At 48.2% G+C, this 23,025-nt stretch overlaps 1 protein-coding gene and 1 pseudogene across 2 annotated transcripts; one reads left to right on the plus strand and one right to left on the minus strand.

The window, feature by feature from the left end:
- The first annotated feature begins 5,395 nt into the window (after positions 1–5,395).
- LOC112312270 (ubiquitin-conjugating enzyme E2 N-like) lies at positions 5,396–6,048 on the plus strand (annotated as a pseudogene).
- Positions 6,049–10,118: 4,070 nt separating this feature from the next.
- Positions 10,119–22,264, minus strand: LOC112312269 (zinc finger protein 77). 2 transcript variants are annotated; one of them, XM_071219176.1, is made up of 4 exons: positions 21,918–22,264; positions 14,520–14,646; positions 12,766–12,934; positions 10,119–12,349 (listed from the first exon to the last, which is right to left on the minus strand). In XM_071219176.1, the coding sequence occupies exons 1-4, from the start codon at positions 21,918–21,920 to the stop codon at positions 11,272–11,274; spliced, it is 1,377 nt and encodes a 458-aa protein (XP_071075277.1). In that variant the 5' UTR covers positions 21,921–22,264; the 3' UTR covers positions 10,119–11,271. The 2 variants fall into 2 exon arrangements, with proteins under 2 accessions (XP_071075277.1, XP_045058397.2); XM_045202462.3 differs by having other exon boundaries at positions 10,122–12,352.
- Positions 22,265–23,025: the final 761 nt, after the last annotated feature.

The raw sequence follows: 23,025 nt of genomic DNA on the forward strand, positions 1-23,025 counted from the left end.
TAGGAATACACTTAGTTGCGGATCCACTTAAGGAGGCACATTGTATGCAACAACAAGCTATGATACTGAAAAAGACGAAAGCAACAAATGCCTCTCTAAGACCAGTAATACTGGGCAGCCAGGAGATTTGTTTAGACAGATCAATACCAAAGAATCCCTTTCTTTGTTTTATCTTGGACCCTACTTCATTTACTCTACTTTATGCTCTATGAGCTGTGAAATATCCGTCAGGTTGAAACAGCAGAGTCCTTTACTTTAAATTCTTCACACCCGTGATTATGTCTTAAAAGGAGGTAGTCTATAGCTGCACGATTTTCTAATACTGCTGCCTCTCTAACTCGTCCTAGTTCTTGACTGATTGAACTAATAATGGCTTGAGAGGTGGCATTTAAAGCTTTTGCCACAGCACAGGCTAATCAATCTACATATTTCTACATTCAAAGAGGTTACCACAGCTGGTACTACAAATATTGTTAAAGATATATATTCAGTGGAGCTAAAAAGGTGCAAATCACTGTTACAATTGGGTGTAGGGGAGAGTGCCCATCGAGCTGGCTGGTGTGGAGCTTCTGAGGCATAAACACCATCAGTCTCCCAGAGAGCATGGTCCCCTGGAACTGTTTGCTGAAACGTAGGAATAAATGGTCCTTCCACGCATTAGAAATGATACTGCAGGCAATTCGACGTGACCAAAGGCATACGATACACTGAGGTGTTGCAATTCATCTCCACGTCTGCTGAGAGCATGAAACAGTTTTTAGCACAGTTCATAGAAGTTGCACACTCTCCAGCTGGGGCTACATTAGCGACTTTTAAGGAAAACATTTCTCTGTCTTTTAGAGTTACCACAGGTCCCCAAGTATAATATCATAGTAGGTTATATTCTTATTGATATGCTGAAACAAAGTATAATTTCTAAGGCTTTCCAGAGGAACACAAACACCTACAAGACATGAAGTGAAAATAGAAGGAAAAAAAGACATTAAGTGAAAGTTTGTTCAACATAGGGTCCTCCTACAAGACAAAAGTAAGAGATATTTAGAATATTTTTGCTAAATATACCCAAATATTTTCATCTGATTTGAAAGGAATAAGTTCTCCATAACATGGGGTTAAACAAAAAGTGATGAAAAGGATGTAAGTCATTGTTTTCAAAAGATGACTTTCAGGTGTTCTTGTGGTTCGGTGGTCCATTGTCCCTCCCGTGCTTTCTTTACTCGGGTGTGATGAATCCAAGGTTTTATTCCTGCCAGCTTCACTTGTAGGGGTGGCGAGGAGTATGTCCCAAGGTCCAGTCCACTTTTCCTCTAGTTGGCTATCCTGTTTTTCAAGTCTTGAGTAGCACCTTATCTCCAGGCTCAAAGGAATGTAGCAAACCGGTGGGGGAGAAGTCTCTAATACAAGCGAGGTCATTAATTACAGCCGAGGTCTGACTTAAGTGTTGTACATATTTCTTTACCTTCACTTCTTGATCTGTGTACATATCCCCACCCCCATCATAGCCTGAAATCATCGCCCATACACAATTTCCTAAGGACTCAACTGAATCCCACTTTGAGGAGCCACCCTTATCCTGAGCAGGGCAATAGGTAAAGCTTGATGCCAGTGGAGATGAGCGTCTTGACACAGCTTGGCTATATTTTTCTTCAAGGTGTGATACTTCTTCTCTACCTTCCCAGAGGCCTGAGGTCTCCATGTCATGTGGAGTATCTACTTGATTCCTAAATGTTTACTAACCTGTGTAATTTCCGAAACAAAGGCAGGCCCATTAGTGCTCCGGATGCTGCAGAGTAGGCCTAAGTGAGGAATTATTTCCTTCAGTGAGACTTTCACTACCTCCGAGGATTTCTCTGTTCTAGTAGGTAGACTTCTACCCTGAAAAGGTGTCAACAACAGCTAACAAATATGGCCACCCTCGGACCCTTGACATCTGGGTAAAGTCTATTAGCCAGTCCGCAATGTGGACATTGTCTTTGGCATTGTTTCCCTTCTTTCTGTTGATGGGGGTTTGTCTTGGGGTTGTTCTTCTGGCACACAACACATCTAGCAATTACTTTTCGTACAGCTTTAGAAATGTCAGGACCTGTGAGCCACAGTTTAATATATGTAGTTCAAGCAGAAACCCAAGAAATCTTATTGCTTTTTGGCAAATCCAGGCCTTCTGTGCCGATACCTTATAGCCACAAGATCCCGGGTGGTTCAAGGTAGCTGGACTATTAGTTTTAAGAGAGGAAGTCCATTCTCATTAGGGTCCCAGCTGGGCCTGGTCAAAGGTATTACCTTAGTAGGGTTGGGAGCCCCATCTGGATTTTCTTGGTGCAATCCCCAAGCCTCATTTGCTTTATCCAACACCAGCCTCTGCTCATCCCGTGTAAGCAAAATATTTAGTAAGGCAGGTATGGCTGCCCAGTTGGGCCGATGGGTGACAAAAATTGACGCAACTGAATCAGTCATTTTAGGAGGTTCACCCCTATAAGAAGGATTTGAGCCTTTCCAGTTTAACAGATCCGATGTAGAAAACGGAATATGTGCCCAATAGTACCCACTGGGCTGGCTCTCTGGCCCTACTCCCACTGGTAGTCTTTGCAAAGGTTATTGCCCTGCCCTGGTAGGGGCTTGTCCTCCACCGAATTTGGTTCTCTGACGGGTTTGGGACAGAGATCAGTCCAGGCTCACCTCTTCCAGCTCCCTCAGTCGAGTAACGAGGAAGATCTCCCAGGACTGGAGGGGCTGTGGGGCCCTTGACCATGGTCGCAGCAGCCATGATACCCAGATCTTCCTGGCCCCTCTCTTCTGAGCTTCTGCTATCTGCCACTGACAAATTCCCTTTTCTCTGGACCATTAATCAATTTCCTTCTTTAAAAAAGATTTCATTTATTTATTTTTAGAGAGAGGGGAAGTGAAGGAGAGAGGGAAAGAAACATAAACGTGCAAGAGATACATCGATCGGTTGTCTCTCGCACGCCCCCAACTGGGAGCCTGTCCTGCAACTCAGGCAGGTGCCCTGACTGGGAAGTGAATCAGCAGCGTTTTGGTTTGTAGGCCAGCACTCAATCCACTGAGCCACACCAGCCAGAGCTAATCGATTTCCCCTTACTTCTTCATCTTTATTGTGTAAAGTTATGAAAGCTTATATGTAAGGCATTTTGTCCCACTTCCCTGATTTTTGACAAAACAACTCTGATTGCAATATAGTGTAGTAACTTAAAGACCCATTCAGTCACCAGTGCTCTCCTGAGTCCAGATTATACATAAACCAAGCGGTATTACAATTTAAAAAATCATTTTCTTTTTAGTCATGGATGTATAAGCATAGGTAGACCAACCAGCCAAACCTGTCCCCAAAGGGCTGTTTCCCAGAACGGAGGCTCCCCTCACCCCCATCCTACCAGACAGAACGCTGTAATATCACACAGGGCAAACCACAAGTCACCTTAATTCCTGACGACCTCTCTAAATTGTGACCTGGGACTGTAACCCTGAACCAAGACGCACAGCGAGTCAATGGAAAAGTGAAGGTGATGGGAGCGCTGAGAGTTGGAGGAGGAGAGTCCCCAGGGGAACTGGGCAACTGCTAGGGAGTCCATCCCTCAGGGCTTCCTAGTCTAGGCAACCAACGGGACTCCCGCCAAACCCCCAGACTTACCAGAGAGTCCCGAAGTCTGTCCCGGCAGAGTCACCAGATTACAAAACCAGAAAAGTCGGCATTCACGCTGCCGGTCACTACCAGAACCAATAAGCAGAGATCAGGATTGAATCTTTATGGGCACTTTATTCAGATGCCTGCAACCTGCAAAGGTAGTGCAGTTTGTGCCCTAAAAGACGCTCCTACCTTTCATTTCAAGCCGGCTTTTTTTGTAAGGAGAAGAACACTTAGGTAAGGGGTTTGGAATTCAGGGAAAAGGTTCATCTTATCTGACTTCATTCCAGCAATTTTCCTAGCATCCTTTCATCTGCTGCCCAGTGATTCTTTATCTGTGTCCTGGGCGAGGACGCCTCTCCCTGGAGCACAATGGCTCAGGTCCCATCCTGATCGCCCGCAGTCCTCCTGGAACACAAAGGTCGAACTGCCTGTGGTCTCCTGGAGTCAGGGTGGGTCATACCTTCAGTCCCCGGAATAATAGCTTTTTACACGCACTAGTTACTAAGCTTATTAACTATAACTTAAAACTAAACACTTTGCAACTCTTGAGTTCCCGCATCGAGGACAACAAGTCTAGTCATTTGTGGTTTCAGGGATTGTCCTGGGAGTGAGTTCACTGTGGCTCTGTGCAGGTGTTCAAGAACAAAGACACTCAATAGTGACATCACAGCATGTAAACAAGGTTCAGCTTGGTTTTGACTCATGACCTTTGACACCAGAGGCCCGGCCCTCTTTCCTGCCTTAGGTTGGGGCTTGCAGTCATTCAACCTTAGGCTCTGGTTTCTTTGCCCCCTTGGGATGAGATCCAGAGGCCCCAGCCTCTGTGCAGCACTGGGTCTCTCCAGAGCCCAGGAGCGAGATGTTAAAATTCTCAGGTGTGTGCATTACACTGAGAGGAAATGCCTTTTAGATCCATGTCTGAATAGGCCTAGAGAATTTTGTAATACTGTGTAATAGGCATTTGTATTCCTATTGTAACTGATTAAGAAAAAGCACTCAAAACCAGTAAATTACATTTGGACTGGAAACTCTTAATATGCTGATTAAATTGGGCTAAAACACCCAGAGCATTTCCTATGACTACTCATTTCAAAAATACCCTCAGCCCTGGCTGGTGTGGCTCAGTGGACTGAGTGCTGTCCTGTGAAACAAAAGGTCACTGGTTCAATTCCCAGTCACGGCCCATGCCTGGGTTGCGGGCGGGGTCCCCAGTTGGGGGGCGGGGGGTGAGAGGCAACTGACTGAAGTTTCTCTCACACATCAATGTTTCTGTCCCTCTCTTTCTCCCTCCCTTCCCCTCTCTCTAAAAATAAATAAACAAACAGACTCAGATGCAGAGAACAAACTGATGGGTGCCAGATGGGAGGGGTGTTGAGGGGCTCAGTGAAAAAGGTCAAGGTATTCAAAATACAAATTTATAGTTATGTTAGCAGCAAAACAGCACCAGAAGGTAACCTTGGTTCAGTAACCTCAGTTCTTCAGTTTTAGCTAAGAATTCAGGGCCAAGACTCAAAAACAAGCAAAAGTTTATTTAGAAAGTCACAGGTAGAAGAGGGGTGTGTGTGTGTGTGTGTGTGAGAGAGAGAGAGAGAGAGAGAGAGAGAGAGAGAGAGAGAGAAAGATTCTGTTCTGTCTTTATCGGGTCTTTGATTACTCTAGAGGACTGTGTCCTGTATTAAAGGAGCTAAGTGTGTTACGACTACGTAGTTTTTTGTACATGCTAAATTTCACGGGGGCTTGGGATCTGACGAGATGGACGGGCTGCTCCACAGGATGATCAAGGAAACTCCGCATCTGCGGGCAGGACCAGTTCCCAGCATTAAAGCAGAACCAGATGACAGCAACACCTGGTATTTCATGTGGTCATTGCTGGCCCCCAGGATTCCCACTTTGAGGGACGGACTTTTAAACCTGAACTATTCTTTCCAGAAGAATACCTGACGGCAGCATCTAAAGTACATTTCATGACCAAAATTCATCACCCCAATGTAAACAGGTTGGGAAGACGTGTAGATGTTGTGGAAGATACATGGTGCCAGCACTGCAGATGCCCAGTCCTGCTAGGGACCCAGGCTTTGCGAAGTGCTCTCAGTCCTGACGATCCATGAGCAGGTGATGCAGGGAGCGGTGGAAGACCAACGCCGCCCCAGGCTAGAAGCAGCCAGAGCGGGGACTAGGCTGAACACCATGAATAATAATACTTAAATCGATCTGATGATCACGTGTGCATCACTTCTCTTGTTCCGCTGAGACTTCTTCCTTTTTTGTTTGCATTTAATGGACACAGTCTTAGAAACGTTACAGAATAAAAGCCCAGGCATCTTCAGTCCTCTGGTGATTAGATGCACACCAGCAAATCTATGTCTTGTCCTGATTCACTGCTGTAGAGATGAGCAGAGGCTGGGGGTATCATTGTCTGGATTGAGGTGAAGTGTTTAAAAGCTGTGGTCCTCTCTGCTTTTGTTCATTTCCCGTGTCGTGATTTAAGTATAAAGCACTGTGAATGGAGGTAGTTGTCAGGGTTAGCTGCAGGGGTGTGGGTGTTTTTCTTTTATTATTTTTTGAGGGGGGAGGTAGTTTAATTTGGGGGGCTCCTTTCCCCCTCTTTTATAGTGATCTAATTGCATTGGTTAAAAGCAGCTAACCAGTTCCTTAGTGCTCTCTGGCCATAACTTTATTTAGACACTATACCTGGACAAGCTTGATTGCTTAAACCAAAATGGGAACCTCAGAGGAACCTCACGGCCCTCCCTAATAACACCGCGACTTGGCTGTCAAACGTAGAACCCCCCCTTCAAGGAAAAGCTTGTGACCATTTTGTGTGGCTTGTCCGGAAACTTCTGTAAATCTTGTTTTAGTGATATATTGTTTGTTATTCCACTCTGCCCTTGTACAGTTTCTTCTGCTGTGTTTATTTCATTTTCCCAAGGTGACGAGCATATTTAAAAATTAAAACTGATGAAACATTCTGTTTTGGCCTTGACCGTCTGACAAGTCGAATGGCATGAGGCAGATTATGCCAGTTTTTCACCGATGCAAATTTTTGTTCAGATACCACTGAATGAAGTTTTTCTTTTTTAATTTATTGACTTTAGAGAGAGAGAGGAAGGGGGAAGGGAGGGAGCGGGGAGAGAGAGAGATTTGTTGTTCCACTTGATGCGTTCATTGGCCGATCCCTGTCTGCGCCCCGACCGGGGAGCGGGAGCGATCAGGGTGACACTGTACCTACTCGGCCAGGGCTGAACGGCGTGTTTTAAAGCTGGCCCTGAGCAGCATAAAGCTTCCTAACACTTTTTTACCTCCTAGAAATCTGAAATAAATGTGTCTGTGCTGCCTGATTAGCAGATGGTCACTGGTGTCTCGCCGCAACGCCTGAAAGTTCCCGCACGTGAGAACCGCAGCAAAGCAGCAGCTGTGACTCTGTCTGTGGGACTTTCACGTTGCCCCGCGTCTGCGAACGGGATTTGGGTTACGAGCCTTTCCTAGTTCTCATCCGAAGGTTTCACGGTGACCGTGGGTGGTGCTATTAGCAAACGCCCATCCGATAATCCCTGGGGTTTGCTGAGGCGTGTTTGAGCCTTCCTCATAGACCCCACGAGAAAATCTCAAGCTGCCAGCTTGCTCAAGTACCCTCAGAAAGACTTCTTCATTTGAGAGCCACAAATCCTCAATTACTGATTTTTATTTTCATCGGTCTAGTATTTTTTTTTAATATTTTATTTATCTATTTTTAGAGAGAGGGAAGGGGAGGGAGAAAGAGAAGGAGAGAAACATCAGTGTGTGGTTGTTTACCAGGGACCTGGCCTGCAACCCAGGCATGTGTCCCAACTGGGAATCAAACCGGCAACCTTTTAGTTCACAGGCCCGCACTCAATCCACTGACCTACACCAGCCGGGCCATCTAGTATTTTTTATCGAAGCCCCTTTTATTCTTTAATTTGATATTCAGTAATTTTTCTCTGCATTGGCAGAGTTCTCCCCGCCCCCCCGCCCCGCCCCACAAAACTGTTCTTCCCCACCCCTCTCCATATCTAAGTCCTGACTGGTGGTGTTTTTAAGCCATCAATGGAGCCAGTCCCAAGTATGTAAATGGACATGAGGGTTGGAACCCTTGTGTCTCGCAGCTTCAGGGAGGCAGATAGTGGAGCCCATCTGAACGCCCCCACTCTCAATCACATAACGTTTAGTTTCTGCAGAATGTGGTGTATTTTATTGTCCTCCTAGGCAAGATGAAGAACTATCTATGAAAATTATGTGTTTAACATAAAAATGATGCTAAACTCTCTTTACTGTATATTGTATGAAATTTCTAAAAAGCTGGTATGTCCTGGTATGTTATCAGTTGAAATTTAAAAATGTGTGTTACGGAAATAACCAAATTTCCTTGTCAGCCGCACAGTATCGGCCTCATCGTGGCCACTCCTGTCTTTTCCGATGTGTAGACGGTGATTCTCACTCTGAGGTGAGGTAGGGGGCACTCCTGCAGCAGTGCTTCGTCTTTGGGGGGGGGGTGGCTCATGGAGACTGCGACGGGACAGGCTTCTGATAACTAAGGTCAACTTGCCTTCACAGGGGAGGGACAATCATACACCTTTCAGGTGATTGCCCAAGGCCCAAGGTACAGCCCCACGATGTGACCTGGGGTGGTAGCCCTGGCCTGTCCCGATCTTGCCCACACCGCTGCAATGGGCCCAGAACATGGAAGGGCTCACATCAATACCCGAAGGCAGGCCTCTGCTGCAGGATACCACTCACTCTGCTAAAACATCTGGGAGGAAGAAGGGCTATGAACCAGCAGTCAATTCAAGGCCCAGGCACCGCCCTGAAGTTTGGGGGTCCTTGGTCAGGTGAGATGCATGCGGCCCCAGATGTGCTTGATAAAGTGCAAACCTATCCAGTCCCTGAGGACGTGAAAGAGGAGCAAGCCTTCATAGATCTGGAGTTTGGGAGGACTTTTGTTCCCCACCAGGCACAGTGCCTCTGTCCCTTATGCCACCCTGTAAAAAAAGAGCACACGTAGAACCAGGCATCAGAGCAGCAAGCCGCCTTTGAGAAGAAAAGCGACACCGGCGAGGCTGACGGCCTCTCTGGGCGTCTGGCAAGCAGGGCTGCCACTCCACGCGTCTGTGACTCCAGAAGGTACGGGCTGCACTGTTGCAGAGACCACAGGACACAGCACCCCTCGGACTGTCCCAGCCCTGGAAGGGACAGAAATCTGACTCGTGCCCACAAAGGGAGAGCTCCCAGTGTCCCCAGCAGTCCTCCAGGTGGAGCCTCTCAATAAGGGACAAGCCCCAGCATTCACTGGGCAGAAGCAGGCTGACTGGTGATTCAAGGGCTCGGGAAACTCACCCTTTGCTTTAGAGACCAACCCAGTGGTTTGCACAACGGGAAGCTGAGGGGTGGGTGATCATGAGTGTGACTTGTGGGGTCAGGATGTTTGGGGACACTTTGGGTTCACCTGCAAGAGCCTGAGGTAGTCCTCACTCTCTTCCACATCCAGACTCCTAAGGCGCCGATGCTCCACAGCTGTCAGGAAGCAGATGCCCTGGCCGGGGTGCGAGCCTTAGCAGCTGACACTTCAATAGCTACAGCAGATTGGGGTCGTAGAAGGGGTGGCCACGGAGATGCCCAGGTGGGATGGTGTATTGCCATGGGTGCCAACCGCCTTTGAACTCCAGTGACATGCGTAACGTGGCAACACCACTCACTGTGTGTCTGGGAAAACACCCCAGACCAGCAATTTTTAACCAGTGTACCACAAAGGCACACTGGTGGGCCGCGAGAATTTTTAAAGCACGCAATATCTGACTATTTAGTCAGGGGCACTGGCCTCTTTTCCCTTACATTGTCAAATGAACAAATGACGCCAACCAACAGACACAATGGCTGTCTAGTGTGAGTGAAGCAAAACCATTCCTACTTTTGGTCAGATCAGCAAAAACATATATTTTTGGTGTGCCAGACTTTTAGTAATCAGTTTGTGTGTGCCATGAGATGGAAAAGGTTGAAAACTGCTACCCTAGACAACTGCCAAGCAGTCTTGGTACAAGAACCAGAGTTCCCAGCTGGTGGAGGGTGGGCAAATGGGCATATCGGGCCCCACCCTGCAAGTGGGGGCTCCAAATACGCCTGGGTTTCTGTGGGCGCTGCATCTGGTCCAACCCACACTTCCCTCTGTAGCCACACAAACCAGAATGCCACCTTTAGGGGGTTGGAGAAGCTGAACACTATGTGTAAATACCCTTGTTAACAGACAGTGACGAGGGGTCACATTTCAAAGGTGATGACACGCAAGACTAGTGATGACACTAGTCTTGCAAGAACAGTGATGACACTGTTCAGGACACTGAACGGAGGCTCCATCCTCTGATTCCCAAGCAGTCCGGGGGTGACTGAAGTAGTGCCCCACGCTCAATACACCTGACCGATCAGCCAGCGGGGCGTCCAACTGCAGCGACCGGATGGGCACCGAAGAGCTACAGCATGGACCTGAGAATCAAAGAGGGTCCATGATGGGGAATCCTAGGAACAGTCTATGTAATCTCCTGCCCAAGAGGAAACCAGTGTCAAAGGTGTTTGGTTGGGGCTGTTCCAGACGGGGCAGAGCAAGATGTTGGAAGAATGCGCTGTATCTCAGGCCCGCTGGGCTCCCACCCAACTATCTGTCTGCAGACAGTCCAGAAGACCTGAGGGTCACGCTTCTTCACAACTGCTTTCCAAACCCCATGCGCCTTCCTCTGCTTGTGACCTTTAGCTCAGAACCATAAACAGGACGATGGGATATGGTCCCCACCTCAGCCAAGCTGACCACACCCATTCAGGGGCACCATCTGGACACCAGCCTTTACCTTCCTGCCACAAGTTCTCCTTTAACTCAATGCATTGACTCCAACCTCCAACAAGACCAAAGACAATAAGCAGAGGTCAACTTGTGAACATAAGCAGAAGGGACCGTTCTCTTCCAAGATCTTTCCACAATCACTAATTTCCGTGAAGAACACAGGTGTGGCATCCACTAGCGGCAAATGTGGAAGATGCGTCTTTTAGAATCGTGATAACGACGGAAGGGGAGCACAGAGCTGGAGTGAGCCGCAGCTCCGGGATCTGCAGCAGGGCGCCAGAGAGGAAATTTCGATGCTACAGAACTCGTATCATGATCACATACTAGGAACGTAACGGAAAGTGAGCATCATAAAAAACTTTCATCTAAGATATATCAAGTTACACGTGAAAAAGGAAGAAAAACCGCTTATCGCCCCTGAGTCAAAAGACATTATAATGGAAGTGAGACAAGTTTTATATAACTTACAATTCATTAAAGTCAAAGACAGCAAAATGTATGTAGTACAGATGAGGCAGACACAGAGGAGTAATTCTATCTTAAGTGCTCCTATCAGTAACGTAAACCAGAAATCAACACACAGGGATCCCTCTTCAGGGTGAGGCACTTACAAGGAAAACCGTATTTGCTACGGCAGGTTTCTGTACGGCCCTGAGTTTTCACGTGTGACATGAGTGAAGATCTAAAAATTTCCCACCTACTTTTTCCACTCATACGGTTTCTCTCCAGTGTTTCCTCACAGAGTTTTAAGGAAAAATAAATACAGTCCCTGTATTCTGAGTTTCTACCCAGTGTGAGTCCTCCCGTGTCTTCGCAGGGACGCGTGATGCCGGAAGGCTTCGCCACACTTCTGACATTCGTAGGGTTTCTCCCCGGTGTGCATCCGGGCGTGCCTCTGCAGGGACGAGGGACACCTGAACGCCTTCCCACACTCCACACATTCGTAGGGCTTCTCTTCGCTGTGTGTTCTCACGTGCTCCCGAAGGGACGAGGAGTAATCGAAGGCTTTCCCACACTCCGCACACTCATAGCGTTTCCTTCCACTGTGTGTTTTCACGTGCTTCCTAAAGTACTTGGGACAGCGGAAACTCCTCCCACATTCCTTACACGCATAGGGTTTCTCCCCGGTGTGCGTCCTCACGTGGGACTGCAGGGAGGACAGGTGCCGGAAGGCTTTGCCACACTGCTGACATTCATAAGGTCTATCTCCCGTGTGCGTCCTCCCGTGTTCTCGAAGGTAGGAGTAAAATCGGAAGGCTTTCCCACAGTGCTCACACGCATAGGGTTTCTCCCCGGTGTGAGTCCTCACGTGTTCCCGCAGGTAGGAGTTACAGCTGAAGCCTTTCCCACACTCCTTACACTCGTAGGGCTTCTCTCCAGTGTGCGTTCTTGCATGCCGTCTAAGGTGGCACCCAAACATAAAGGCTTTCCCGCACACTTTACACGTGTGGATTTTCTGTCCACAGTGACCTCTCAAATGTCCCCGAAAGGAGGCGTGGCGAGTGAAGGCGTTTACACATTTCTGACATGCGATGGAGGTTTTATGACTGAGGCTCTTCACGTGTCTCTCAGACCCTCTCCCAGGGTGCTGACAGTGACAGGGTTTGTCCACACGCTCTGGTTCCCCGTGGGGGCCTGCACCCGAGACACACGTGCGGGCTCGTCCGCATTCCTCACAGGGATGAGGTTCATGTCCAGTGGGAGACCTTGGCTGACTCGGGCGGGCTTTTCCACACTTAGCGCTCTCATGGGGTTTAACTCCGGGCGGATGTCCCTCCTCCACAGGGAGATCTGTGACCTGGTTCGGGGTGTCTCCGCATGGATGAGCTTCATCCCTCTCACAGGGAGCCCCCAGCACGTGACTTCTGTTCGAAAGAGATAGCACATTACTAGGGATATAATTATAAGGGATTTCTCTATCCATAATTTGCAGATGGTCGTTCATGATTACTGCGAGCATATATTTACCATTTTGAACAAATGGGCATGCTCTCTGTACTGCCTGCGCTGTTACAGTGTGGAGCGAGCTCAATGTTCTGGCTGAGCTCAAACAGAGCAGTAACATTAGTTCAGTGCTTCTTACAAGTAGGGTTTCCTGATCATTCTTTCCAACCAAATTCTGCACAGACACTCAGCAACTACTTCACGTTTACGAAAATGTTGTCAGGTGGTCATTCTCTAAGTACACGATTGTTTAGCCAGAGCTGTGCTCCTTCTTTAATTTTAAGTTAGTCTAACGCTCTGCCCAGCCCCCTCCTCCTGCGGGAGTGCCGCTCACCTCCAACGCCTGCCCTGGTCTCCAACGTCATGAAATGTCCAGCGTTCTCCAGAAACAGAGCAGGAACCGTTTCTTGTGAATCTTACTACGTTGTCTTCACTGCATAGTTCAGTCTCCAAGGCTTCCCGCCAAGGGCTTGATGCACTGCTTTTGACTTGAGTGCAAGAAGCTGCAACAACGGGTAGCACACAGGCATGTCATGGTTTATGGTGCTTTGCTTGACTGTGCTGTGCAGATACCGCCTTTTCTACAGATTGAAGGTAAGACCCTCCACCAGCAAAAAGACTGTGACTCGCTGAAGGCTCAGATAATGGTCAGCATTTGGTAGCAATAAAGTATTTTAAACTGAGGCATGTAGGTTTTTTAAAGACATAATGCCATGCACACTTAATAGACTACAGTATAGTACAAATTTAGCTTTTATATACACCGTGAAACCAGAGTATTTGTGTGATACCAACTTTCTTGCAGTAGTCTGGAACCAAACCTGCAGTATCTCTGTAATTTTGGGGGAGAAAAGAAAATAAACCCCATGTAAATTTATTTTCAGGTACTGATCCCAAAATGTGTAAATAAATTCTATAAGGAAGATGGATATGTAAGTAAAGAAATAATCTGGGACCTCAGCTGTTTGTGACTTTGGCAATATTAGGGAAAATGGGTCAAAATGGCAGCTTGTTCACTAAGAAGTACTTCAAAAGAAATGGAAACTGATTTTTTTTAATCCTCAACTGAGGATATGTATTTATTGATTTTAAAGACAGAGAACGTCGGGGGAAAGAGAGAGGAACATTGAAGTGAGAAACATTAATTGGTTGACTCTGGCATGCACCCCAACCAGGGATTCAACCCACAACCTAGGTATGTGCCCTGACCTGGAATCAAACCCACAACCTTTTGGTATACGGGACAATGCTCCAACCACCTGAGCCACCCGGCTAGGGCCATGGAGACTGAATTTGAGGTAAATATCATCACAGAAGCAACACTGGAAGGAAACGGGCAAAATGCTCGTGCCCAAATGCTCCTGTTACAGGAGGAGATACAAAAAGTCTTACCAAGTGAGTGCGGATGGATGAAAAGTCCAACAGGGAGGACAGGTAAGTGACAAATGTCACCCTTTTCAAACACAGACTGAGTCGTGTTTCTAAGAGACATGCCCAAATATCAGTCCCTTGTCTGGAACCCGTTCCCCCCGAGGCTGGGCTCTCTGCAGGTGCTCACAGGCACCGAGGCCCCAGAAGAAGCACTCCTCAGTCCCGGTGCCGCTGGGGGAGCGGACGGTGTGCGGCTGCTGCCCTGCTCCCGGAGAAAAGCTCATCACGAGCGAGGATGGAGGGCAACAAACGTTCCATGAGATGGGCCAACACTGCGATGTTCAAGGCTTTCAATGATGGGTAAGTATGGGTTTATTTTGCGGCAAGATTACCACGTCAAACGTGTACTAACCACAGTGTGATGTTCTCAGGGGTGAAAGCCAGAAGGCTGCTCCTACCGCCCCACAACGACCTGGAGAAACTATGGTCACGCCTGTAAAATTAACAAACCTCAGACTTTTATTCAAGAGAAATAAAAGGTCAATTTAATACATGAAGCTTTATCATGGAAAAGCCATTTGACTCTAGGCAGGGTCCACGAATCCTTGAATTGTGTCTGTCCTTTTTTCAACATATTTCATTCCTTGGCTCCAATAAGAAATAAAAAGTGTAAGAAATACATCTTCCCTGAAATCTAAGTGAAGGGATGATCCTTACCCACGGAGGCCAGGTTCCTGAAGGTCTCCAGCATCACATCTCTGTAGAGCTTCCTCTGAGCACCGTCCAGCAGAGCCCACTCCTCCTGAGTGAAGTTCACAGCCACATCCGCAAAGACCACTGAGTTCTGAAACATCCCACATATTCTGTTGCAACAAGGCACCACTTCACCAGCCCGTGCAGGAAAATGGGGCAGGCTGATGGTCAGGGACCTGGACTCAAGTCCTAGGACACCCGAGCTCACATTCTCATGGGAAATGACAATAAGCAAGCGAACCAAATGCAGTACACTCAGTGGCGGTTAAGTGCTTGGAACCTTGAGCAAAGTTCGACAACAACCGATACAAATTTATATGCATACCCAATTAAAAAGAACGATTTCTAATGAGATAGAGCAGATTCTGCGGAAGCTAAAGACTGAAAGATAAAACTCTGATTTGGATAACATGGACATGGATACCTGGCTTGCTCACAAGCTGCTTCCTTGTGAACTTCAAGACCTGAAACCAGGACGTCAGACGGTCCTGAACACTGAGATTTCTAGTGCTGCTTGCGCTCACAGTTCACGCCTCGGATGTCAACAGAACCCAGAAGCCTGGTCTAGTCCTCTCCTATCTGACAAGACAGACACGTGACCCCTTCCAGGATGAGATGGACCCTGTGGTCGCTGACAGAAGCCAGAGCCCGGAGCCTGGCACACCTGTTGGGTAAGAGGAGGGCCAAGTGTCTAAAGATTTGGACAGGCCAGCAGAGCCTCTCAGGGCACCAATGGAGAATCACTGTGGGGTCTGAAGGTAAGAGAGCCAAACGTCACTTTAAAGGAGAGAAAATAACAAATAATCTAGTTACTACCTTTAAAGCAGTATCAAATGACACTGAATTCATGAAATAAAGAGCCAGCAATTATAAAAAGAATCAGAGATTGTTGAAGATAAAAATATATTATAAAAATTTAAAGAAAACCCCCCCCCAAAAACATCAATTACAGCAAAAACGATGCCGCCTCAATGGAGGCTGCAACTAGGCTTTGCTAACCACTCACCTGGTAGGAGCCTTCTATTCTAAATATATTCACAAAAACTCATATGAGAACAATAAAAAATAAAATAAAATAAAGACAAAAATACAACTGAAAAATGGGCAAAAAATGTGAGTAGATATCTTTCCAAAGAAGAAATACAAATGGCCAATCAGCCCATGGAACATACTAGACACTGGTCATCAGGAAAACGCAGATCAGAACCACAGCAGACAGCTGCTCACCCCCCAAGACGGCCGCAGAGACAGACAAGTGCTGGCAGGAGTATGAGGAACCCTCACGCACGGCTTATGGGAAGTAAAGTGTTAAAGCCACTTTGGAAGACTGCCTGGTGGGTCCTGAAAATGCGGGGCATGGTTATCACGTAACAGAGCAACTGCACTTTCAGGTGTCTACGTGCTCGGGAGAGGTGAACAAACATCAACGCGAAAACTAACGCACGGGCATGCACAACAGCCACACGCTGGGAAGAACTCCAAAGTCCCCCAGGTGACTAGGATAAGGAAAAAGCGGGACTATTCACGCAATGGAACATGTTTGGCAATAAGAGGAATGAAGTTCTGATTCGCGGCATAAAATTAATGACCCATAAATACTCTATTACCAGACAGATGTCACAAAGCCCACAGATAGTGTTATGTCATGTACAAGAGCCAATCCATAGAGACAGAAAGTAGAGGGAGCATCGCTGCGCAGGGGACCGAGTGGGTGCGGAGTGACGACCAGTAGACACGTGGTTTCTTTTTAGGGCGATAAAAATGTTTCAAATGAGAAGATGGGGGTAGTGGTACAATTCCGTAAATGAACGAAATAGAGTTATGTCCAACAGGTAAATTTTATGGTATTTAAATTTCATCTCAATCGATGCTGTTGAAAAATAGGTTTGACAAGCTAAAAATATATTCTCCTTAAATTAATGGCAATTTTCTTCAAAAACAATAGAACTTGTGAATATAAAAGAAAATTTGAAAAGAAGAAGTTCAATTCTAGTAACGCTAAGAGTTCATTCACCAGCCCTGACCGGGGTGGCTCAGTTGGCTGGGCGTTGTCCCACAGAGGGAAAGGTCGCCAGTGGATTCCTGGTCAGGGCACGTGCCTGGGTTGTGCCTGGTCATGAGCTGAGGCACACAAGGGGCAACCAGTCGATGTTTCTCTCTCACATCATTGCTTCTTTCCCTCTCTTTTTCCCTCCCTCCCTCTCCCCCTCTCTAAAAAGATAAATAAAATATTTTTTTTTAAAAAAGAGTTCATTCACCAGGACAGAATAAAGACGGTGAAAGATAAAGCACGCTTGAGAAAATGTGGACTGTATCTGTCCATGAAAGGGGGTTCCTGCCCAGAGTGTCCGGGGAAACGTCAGCCATCAGTAAACACAGACAGGAATAAAATGAGACCAAATGACTGAAAACTGTTGCACAGAAGATGAAACCCCACATGCTCGGCCTCAGTGGTGATCAGGAGAAACCGTGCGTTACCAGAAGACTCTGGGCCATTCATTTTTGATAAACAAAAATTAACTTAGGTAACGTAAGTGGTGGACACAAGAACGAAAGGTATGGTGGAGGGGGAGGGTGTCAATTCATATGCTCCACCATCATCTCCTGGGAACTTTAAACTTATCCGTAAGTATGACCCGGTGATTTGTCTCCAGCGTGTTCAGACTGAAGTTGCAATGTCCATTTGGAGACGAGACCCAGACGCCTGCGGTATATTTGCTGACCTGCCAAAAATACACTTAGAAGAACCTGCACCGCAGTGGCATAGATGAGAAAACTGGGGACCGGGCCTGACACCAGCGCATGTGACACAGACAAGGACTAAGCATCACAGAGAAGCCTCTGCGTGACAGAGATGGTGTACTAATGTTAACATTCACTTATTGGAAATCTAAGAGGCAAAAACCAAACAACACACTGCCTGGGGATGAATAAGAACTGGTAAAGGTATAAAGAATGACACTGACTCAGGAGAGCAGTCACCCGGCAGCGGGAGCAAGATGAGACACAACAGCGGCACACGGAAGCTAACAGCGTCATTGTTAATCTCAACGCAAAATTCAAACCAACATTTTACATCCACAGTACACCTCAGGACAAACCACTCCAGCCCACGTGCAGGGGGGTCTCCCCAGGTTCTGTGGCTTCTCCGGGCACCCGCTGCTCCTTTTGGGTGGTTCTGGGGACTGGAGGTCACCTCTAGAGGGAGGCGCCCAGCAAGGCCACACTGCACTTTCCCCCATCTCCTCCACAGGACCAGCTTTGGGAGCAGCTTGTTCCCACCCAGGTGAACACCTGCTTCAAGCACCATGGTCATTTGGATGAGAGAAGGCCCCTGTCCCAGAGTGTGAATGAGACCCCACAGAACCACCGCCCCCACCTGCGTTCCAGGAAAAACTGGGGGAGGGAAATGCTAGGTCACTATTATGGATTCAAGTAACTGGAAACTGAGTATCTCTTTCAGAAAACAAGTGTCAGTTTATTATTATCATCATGATAACAAATTATAAAGCAATCAATCAGAATTGAACGTATCGGTTTCTTAGTTACATTTCTCAGAATTTCCATTCATCTCTAAAGACCAGCTATTAACAGCAAGTGGGATAAGATCACACAATGTCACACACTCTGCACCCTGAGAGGGTTACTAAATTTTTATGAATATTTTAATCCATATGTCCACCCACCTCACATGAAGGGGTGGAACCGCATGCATTCTCCCCGAGACTGTAACGGCCGAGAGTATATACTCTGTACTGAGACACTTTTCCTCGGCGGCACCTCCGGTTCACCCAGGAGTAACAGGAGTCAGCAAGACGGGACATAGACCTGAGATACTTACTACCCTCACTAACGTAAAGAAACCAGGCAAAAAGAATCCAGTCATTTTACATCTGCTGAAACCTGAGGCTGGAAAAGGGGAAAGCTTCATGCTGAGCTGGGTACAGAAGGGGCTGGGCTGCTCACAGGTATCGGATGACAATCCCATACCCTCCTTGAGTCCTGTGCTCCTAGAAACATTGCTGGAGGTGAAAGGAACTCTCCATCCATTTGTTCTGGAGAAAGGCACGCTGCAGGAACCCCCTCCCTTTGTTTACCCATGACGAGGCTGGAGGCAGACCCCACAAAATCCCGGTTCCGTGTCTCATCATTGACTAGATGAACTGCTCATCGCCACTGACCAAGCATAGCAAATGCTTGTCGGCCAGACTTCTTGGTTCAGCCTCCCCAATCCTGCCAGACGGCTGAACTTTGACCTACCTTCATCCAGCCAGGGGACAGCCCTTACTAACACACTGCCCTGGGGACCTGCCATCCCCACCACACCTGGCACTTCCTAGCTTTGAGGACTCATCTCTGTAAAAGCAAAACAATTCCTTTCTTGACACTTGGAAACCCTGTGACGGGAGCATTCCCCCTGCTGCACAGCTCCTGTCTTGAGTGCGACGGTCCCTCCGCCCCGTCCTTTAAAGGCTCTTTTAAACGAAAGTCTTTCCTTACAGAGCTTGGATGTTTACATTTCACAGCCTTGTCCAAGTAATCAAAAATTCCCATTTTTTTAAATCCAAGATTTAGTCAGCCTTCTGTCCTCCCCACAGCACCTCGAGTTTGGACCCCTTCCTCCACATGTCCCTGCTGGCTGCCTCCGAACAAGCGCTAAGTTGCAGAACAAGCCCCTGCTGACCTGAGCTGAGAATTCACTCAGTATATGCAGGGCAGTCCCATCACACTGTTAGCAGAAAAGACCAGGCCCAGAGCAGGTCTGTCTCGGGCCAGCCTATAGTGTGTGTGTGGGGGGGGGTCTCTTTTAAAAAATTTTTTATTGATTGATTTTAGAGAGATAGGGAGAGAGAGAGAAAGAAAGAAAATCAACTTGTTCCACCCATTTATGCATTCATTGGTTGATTCTTGTATGTGCCCTGACTGGGGATTGAACCTGCAACCTTGGTGTATCAGGACTACACTCCAACCCACTGAGCAACCCGGCCAGGGCAATGTGCAGGTAAGATTTCACAACATGAGTCCAGGTGATTTTGAGAGTACATTTATTAAAGCTGGGGACAGTGAAACGAGGGTTTAGGATAGAAGCAGCAACAGGAGAGCTCCTAGGTGGGTCTGCTTCAACTCTCTAGAAACGTTATAGGCAAGGAATGAGCCTGGACAGGGCTGCTTTGATTGCTGCCCTGGTTTTGTGAGGTCCCTTAGAGTTTAGGACATACACATCCCTAGGTGAAGAAGTGAGGGGAGAGAAAGTTGGGGCCTTCGGAGAGGAAGAGTGGCACTAGAACTTTGTTTTGAGGGTTTTTAAAGGCTAGGAGTTTAGGAAAGGATCTCAATAGAATATTCATCAGCCTTTCAGGGCCGCGGTCTCTACTGATTGGTCAGCTCTAGGGGGTTATTAGTCATTCAGCAGGTCCTGGCAAAGCCTGCCTGGTTTTGCTGCTATTCTGGTCCTGGAGCTGAAATACTTTAGGGAGTTAAGGGGAGGTGGGAGGGTGGGTCTAAACTGCATGACCAGCGACCGGCCAGGGGAAGAAAGGCCACCTGTCAGTTTTGCCCATTGCTGGGCACCCAGGGCTTTCCACCTTGGTTGGTTACCTTCTGTTATCGGTTCGTTCAGCTGTCTCAGTTTCCCAATTTCACTTGCCAAGGAATTTTCCTAAATTCTTACTATCCTGCCTCAACACCACTTTCCTGGTCACCCTCCTCTCCCAGAAAAGCACTTCTCTGATTTGAAATGTTGGCACAGCTCTACGATAGGAGCCTCGTCCCTACTCTACAGGCTCCCCCATCAGCACCCAATCGGTGGTGATCCCGCCCTCCATCGGCCCCACAACCCAGCTTCAGACCTGGGTGAGGACCCCCGGGACAACACATGGTAACAGGACACCGGGAACCCAACGCCCGCGGAGGAAAGAGATTCCGGTCCGGATATCCCGGAGTGGGGGTGGGGGAAGACGGAGGAAAGGGACTTGGGAGGCCAGGTCCGCAGTCATTTCCAGTCGGTTCCGGCCAGTGGAACCAGCCCCTCCTGGTCTCAAGTTCGACCCCAAGCATTCACCATCCGGAGGCCCCGGTGCAGGCTCCCGGGCCCTCCCAGCAGCTACTTCTCCCGGGCTGTGGACAGAACGAGCCAGACAAGTGGAGCCAGCCACAACCGAACTAGCTCTAGGACTCCCAAGAACAACGATTACGTAGGACGCGAAAGCACCGCCTCCGAGCCTGATTGAACTGCACTCTTAAGGTCCCGCGTTCTGATTGGACCATGAGCTCTGATTGGACATCTCGGGCACACAGAAGATCCTGGTTGGACAGAAGGCCAGACCCTTCTGGCAGAGTTCCCTAGCCCCGCCCAGTAATCGTGCTTATACTCCGACCCCACAGCTCTCCCCTGATTGGACAGTTACAGTCCCTGGGCCTGACTGACGTGCAGAGACAGAGGCCACGTGGATAAATCCCGCAGGAATGCTGATTCAGGGCGTCACCCCTTCCCTGCCACACCTTCTCTGGGGACCGCACAGGCGGATGTTAGAAAGGTGCAGAAAAAAGCCCGTTCAGGGTGCGGCTGACTCCGCATCAACCTGCAGTCCAGTGGCTGCTCCAGATTTGGGAAGTTCTGACTCAGTTTTCCCTCAGATCGCCCCTGGTCCAGAATGAGACAGGAGGAAACAAGAGGGCATGGTGAACTCGGGGTCAGGGGTGGGCCAGGTGGCACGGTCACCATGGATCTGTTCCCTTCATAAATTCTCACCAGTGGTACAGGAGACTGCCAGGAAAAACATTCTAGGGCACTTTTTCTGGTTTTAAATAGTTGGAAACTGCTTATCTCTTTCAGAGAACATCGGTTCACTATTAAACTCATGATAAATTGCAAATCAATTAATCAGAAGAGAACATGGCTGGCCTTTATAGGTCACGTATTTGGAGAATGTGCATAATTCCGACTATTGGGTTTTAACATGAAGCAGAACAGGATCTGCTTCAGAGTGTCGCCAACTCTGCACCTCGTACGGAAGAATCACTATTATTTTAATGACTTCATACATCCATCTCTTCTCCTCACTTTAATGAGTGAAAGTTTCTGCATTTTCCCCACACAGAAGGGGGACGTTCCTAAGAAACTTCCCCGGAGGCATTCCCAGGGTGCCAGCACCACAGCTCACGGCTGAGGGCGGACAATGAGGTCGGGACCCAAGGGACCCTTACATGGGGACGGGACAGGAGGCCAGGATCACACCTCGCGGCTGAGGGCTGCGACTCCGATGGGGATGTCGGGGAGAGGGAGGCGCGGTGCGCGCTCGCGGCCCATTCCAGCCGAATAGAACCAGCCATTCCCGCTCTCCGGTCGCACCGCGCACTCACCATCTCCACGCTACTCGGGAAACGACGCCCCGCAGCTCCGCGACCGCGGCAGGTGAGAGCGACGGTGACGGGACCCCTGAGGTCGCGCCTGGAACACGCACTGTAGCACGACTGCGGAGGAGAGCGAAGCCGGACGAATGATGAGCGGAAGCAGAGGTCACGTGCCTGAGGTAGGCGGAAGTGCGTGTTTTTGACCTTGGTACATTTCTGCCACCCTTCTCCCCAGAGCTGACCGTCCGGATCAGAGTCGCAGGTGCTCCTGAACTGGCGACCCAGCGTCCGCGGAAGCTCCTCGGCACTTTCTTGTCCTTTTACTGGACCAGGAAGCCCTGAGTCAGTTTCCCAGCGGAGCATCACTTTTCCGGAACCACAGCAGGCTATCTCTGCGGTCAAGGTCAGCCCGTGGGGCAAGAGCAGTGTGGTTATTTGACCCTTGTTCAAGAATGAAGAGTCTGAAGTGTGACCTTTGACACCAGTAGGTCCGCCCTCCTTCCCGCCCCCACATTGGTGCTAGAGGTCACCAACCGGAGGTCCGGGATCCTTTATCCATGGGAAGTGGGAGCCCGCCGCCCGCCATCTGTCACACAAGCACTAGATGTTCGATGTTAGAATTCAGGTGTGCATTTGCACTGAAAGGAAATTATGTCAAATCAGGTTTCCAGTCAGTCCTTGTGAATTTTGAAATGTAAAAGGCTGTATTTACTTAGATTGCTTTGTGAGACTACCAAAACCCACTGAGTTTTACACTTAAAAGTGTGAATGTTATGGCATATGATTTGGGTTGCCATTTTTAAGAAGAGTGTAAAGTCGTTAATAGCCAAGGTAAACACTGTCTCCTGGCCACCACTAACATACTTTCTGTCTCTAGAATTGCCTATTCTGGATATTTTCTATACATGGAATCACACACTCTATGGCCTGTTGTGTCTGGCTTCTCTCACTGCGCATCACATTTTCAAGGTTCATTCACGTTGCAGCGTGTCAGTGCTTTATTCCTTGTTAGGGCTGATTAGCATTGTATTCTATGTATATGCTACACTTTGTTTATTCCTTCTGCCATAGATGGCCCTTCCGGCACTTTTGAATAGGGCTACAACGAACATCCACG

Source organism: Desmodus rotundus, chromosome 9, assembly GCF_022682495.2.
Source record: "Desmodus rotundus isolate HL8 chromosome 9, HLdesRot8A.1, whole genome shotgun sequence".
Taxonomy (NCBI): Eukaryota; Metazoa; Chordata; class Mammalia; order Chiroptera; family Phyllostomidae; genus Desmodus; species Desmodus rotundus.

Bases quoted from the DNA above. Each gene is read 5' to 3' on its own strand.
- LOC112312269 (XM_045202462.3), bottom strand. The intron at 12,935-14,519 runs GTAAGGATCATC...CCGTTGTTGCAG, and splicing joins CAGGAACCTGGCCTCCGTGG to CTTCTTGCACTCAAGTCAAA. The intron at 12,353-12,765 runs GTGAGCGGCACT...TCTTTCGAACAG, and splicing joins GACCAGGGCAGGCGTTGGAG to AAGTCACGTGCTGGGGGCTC.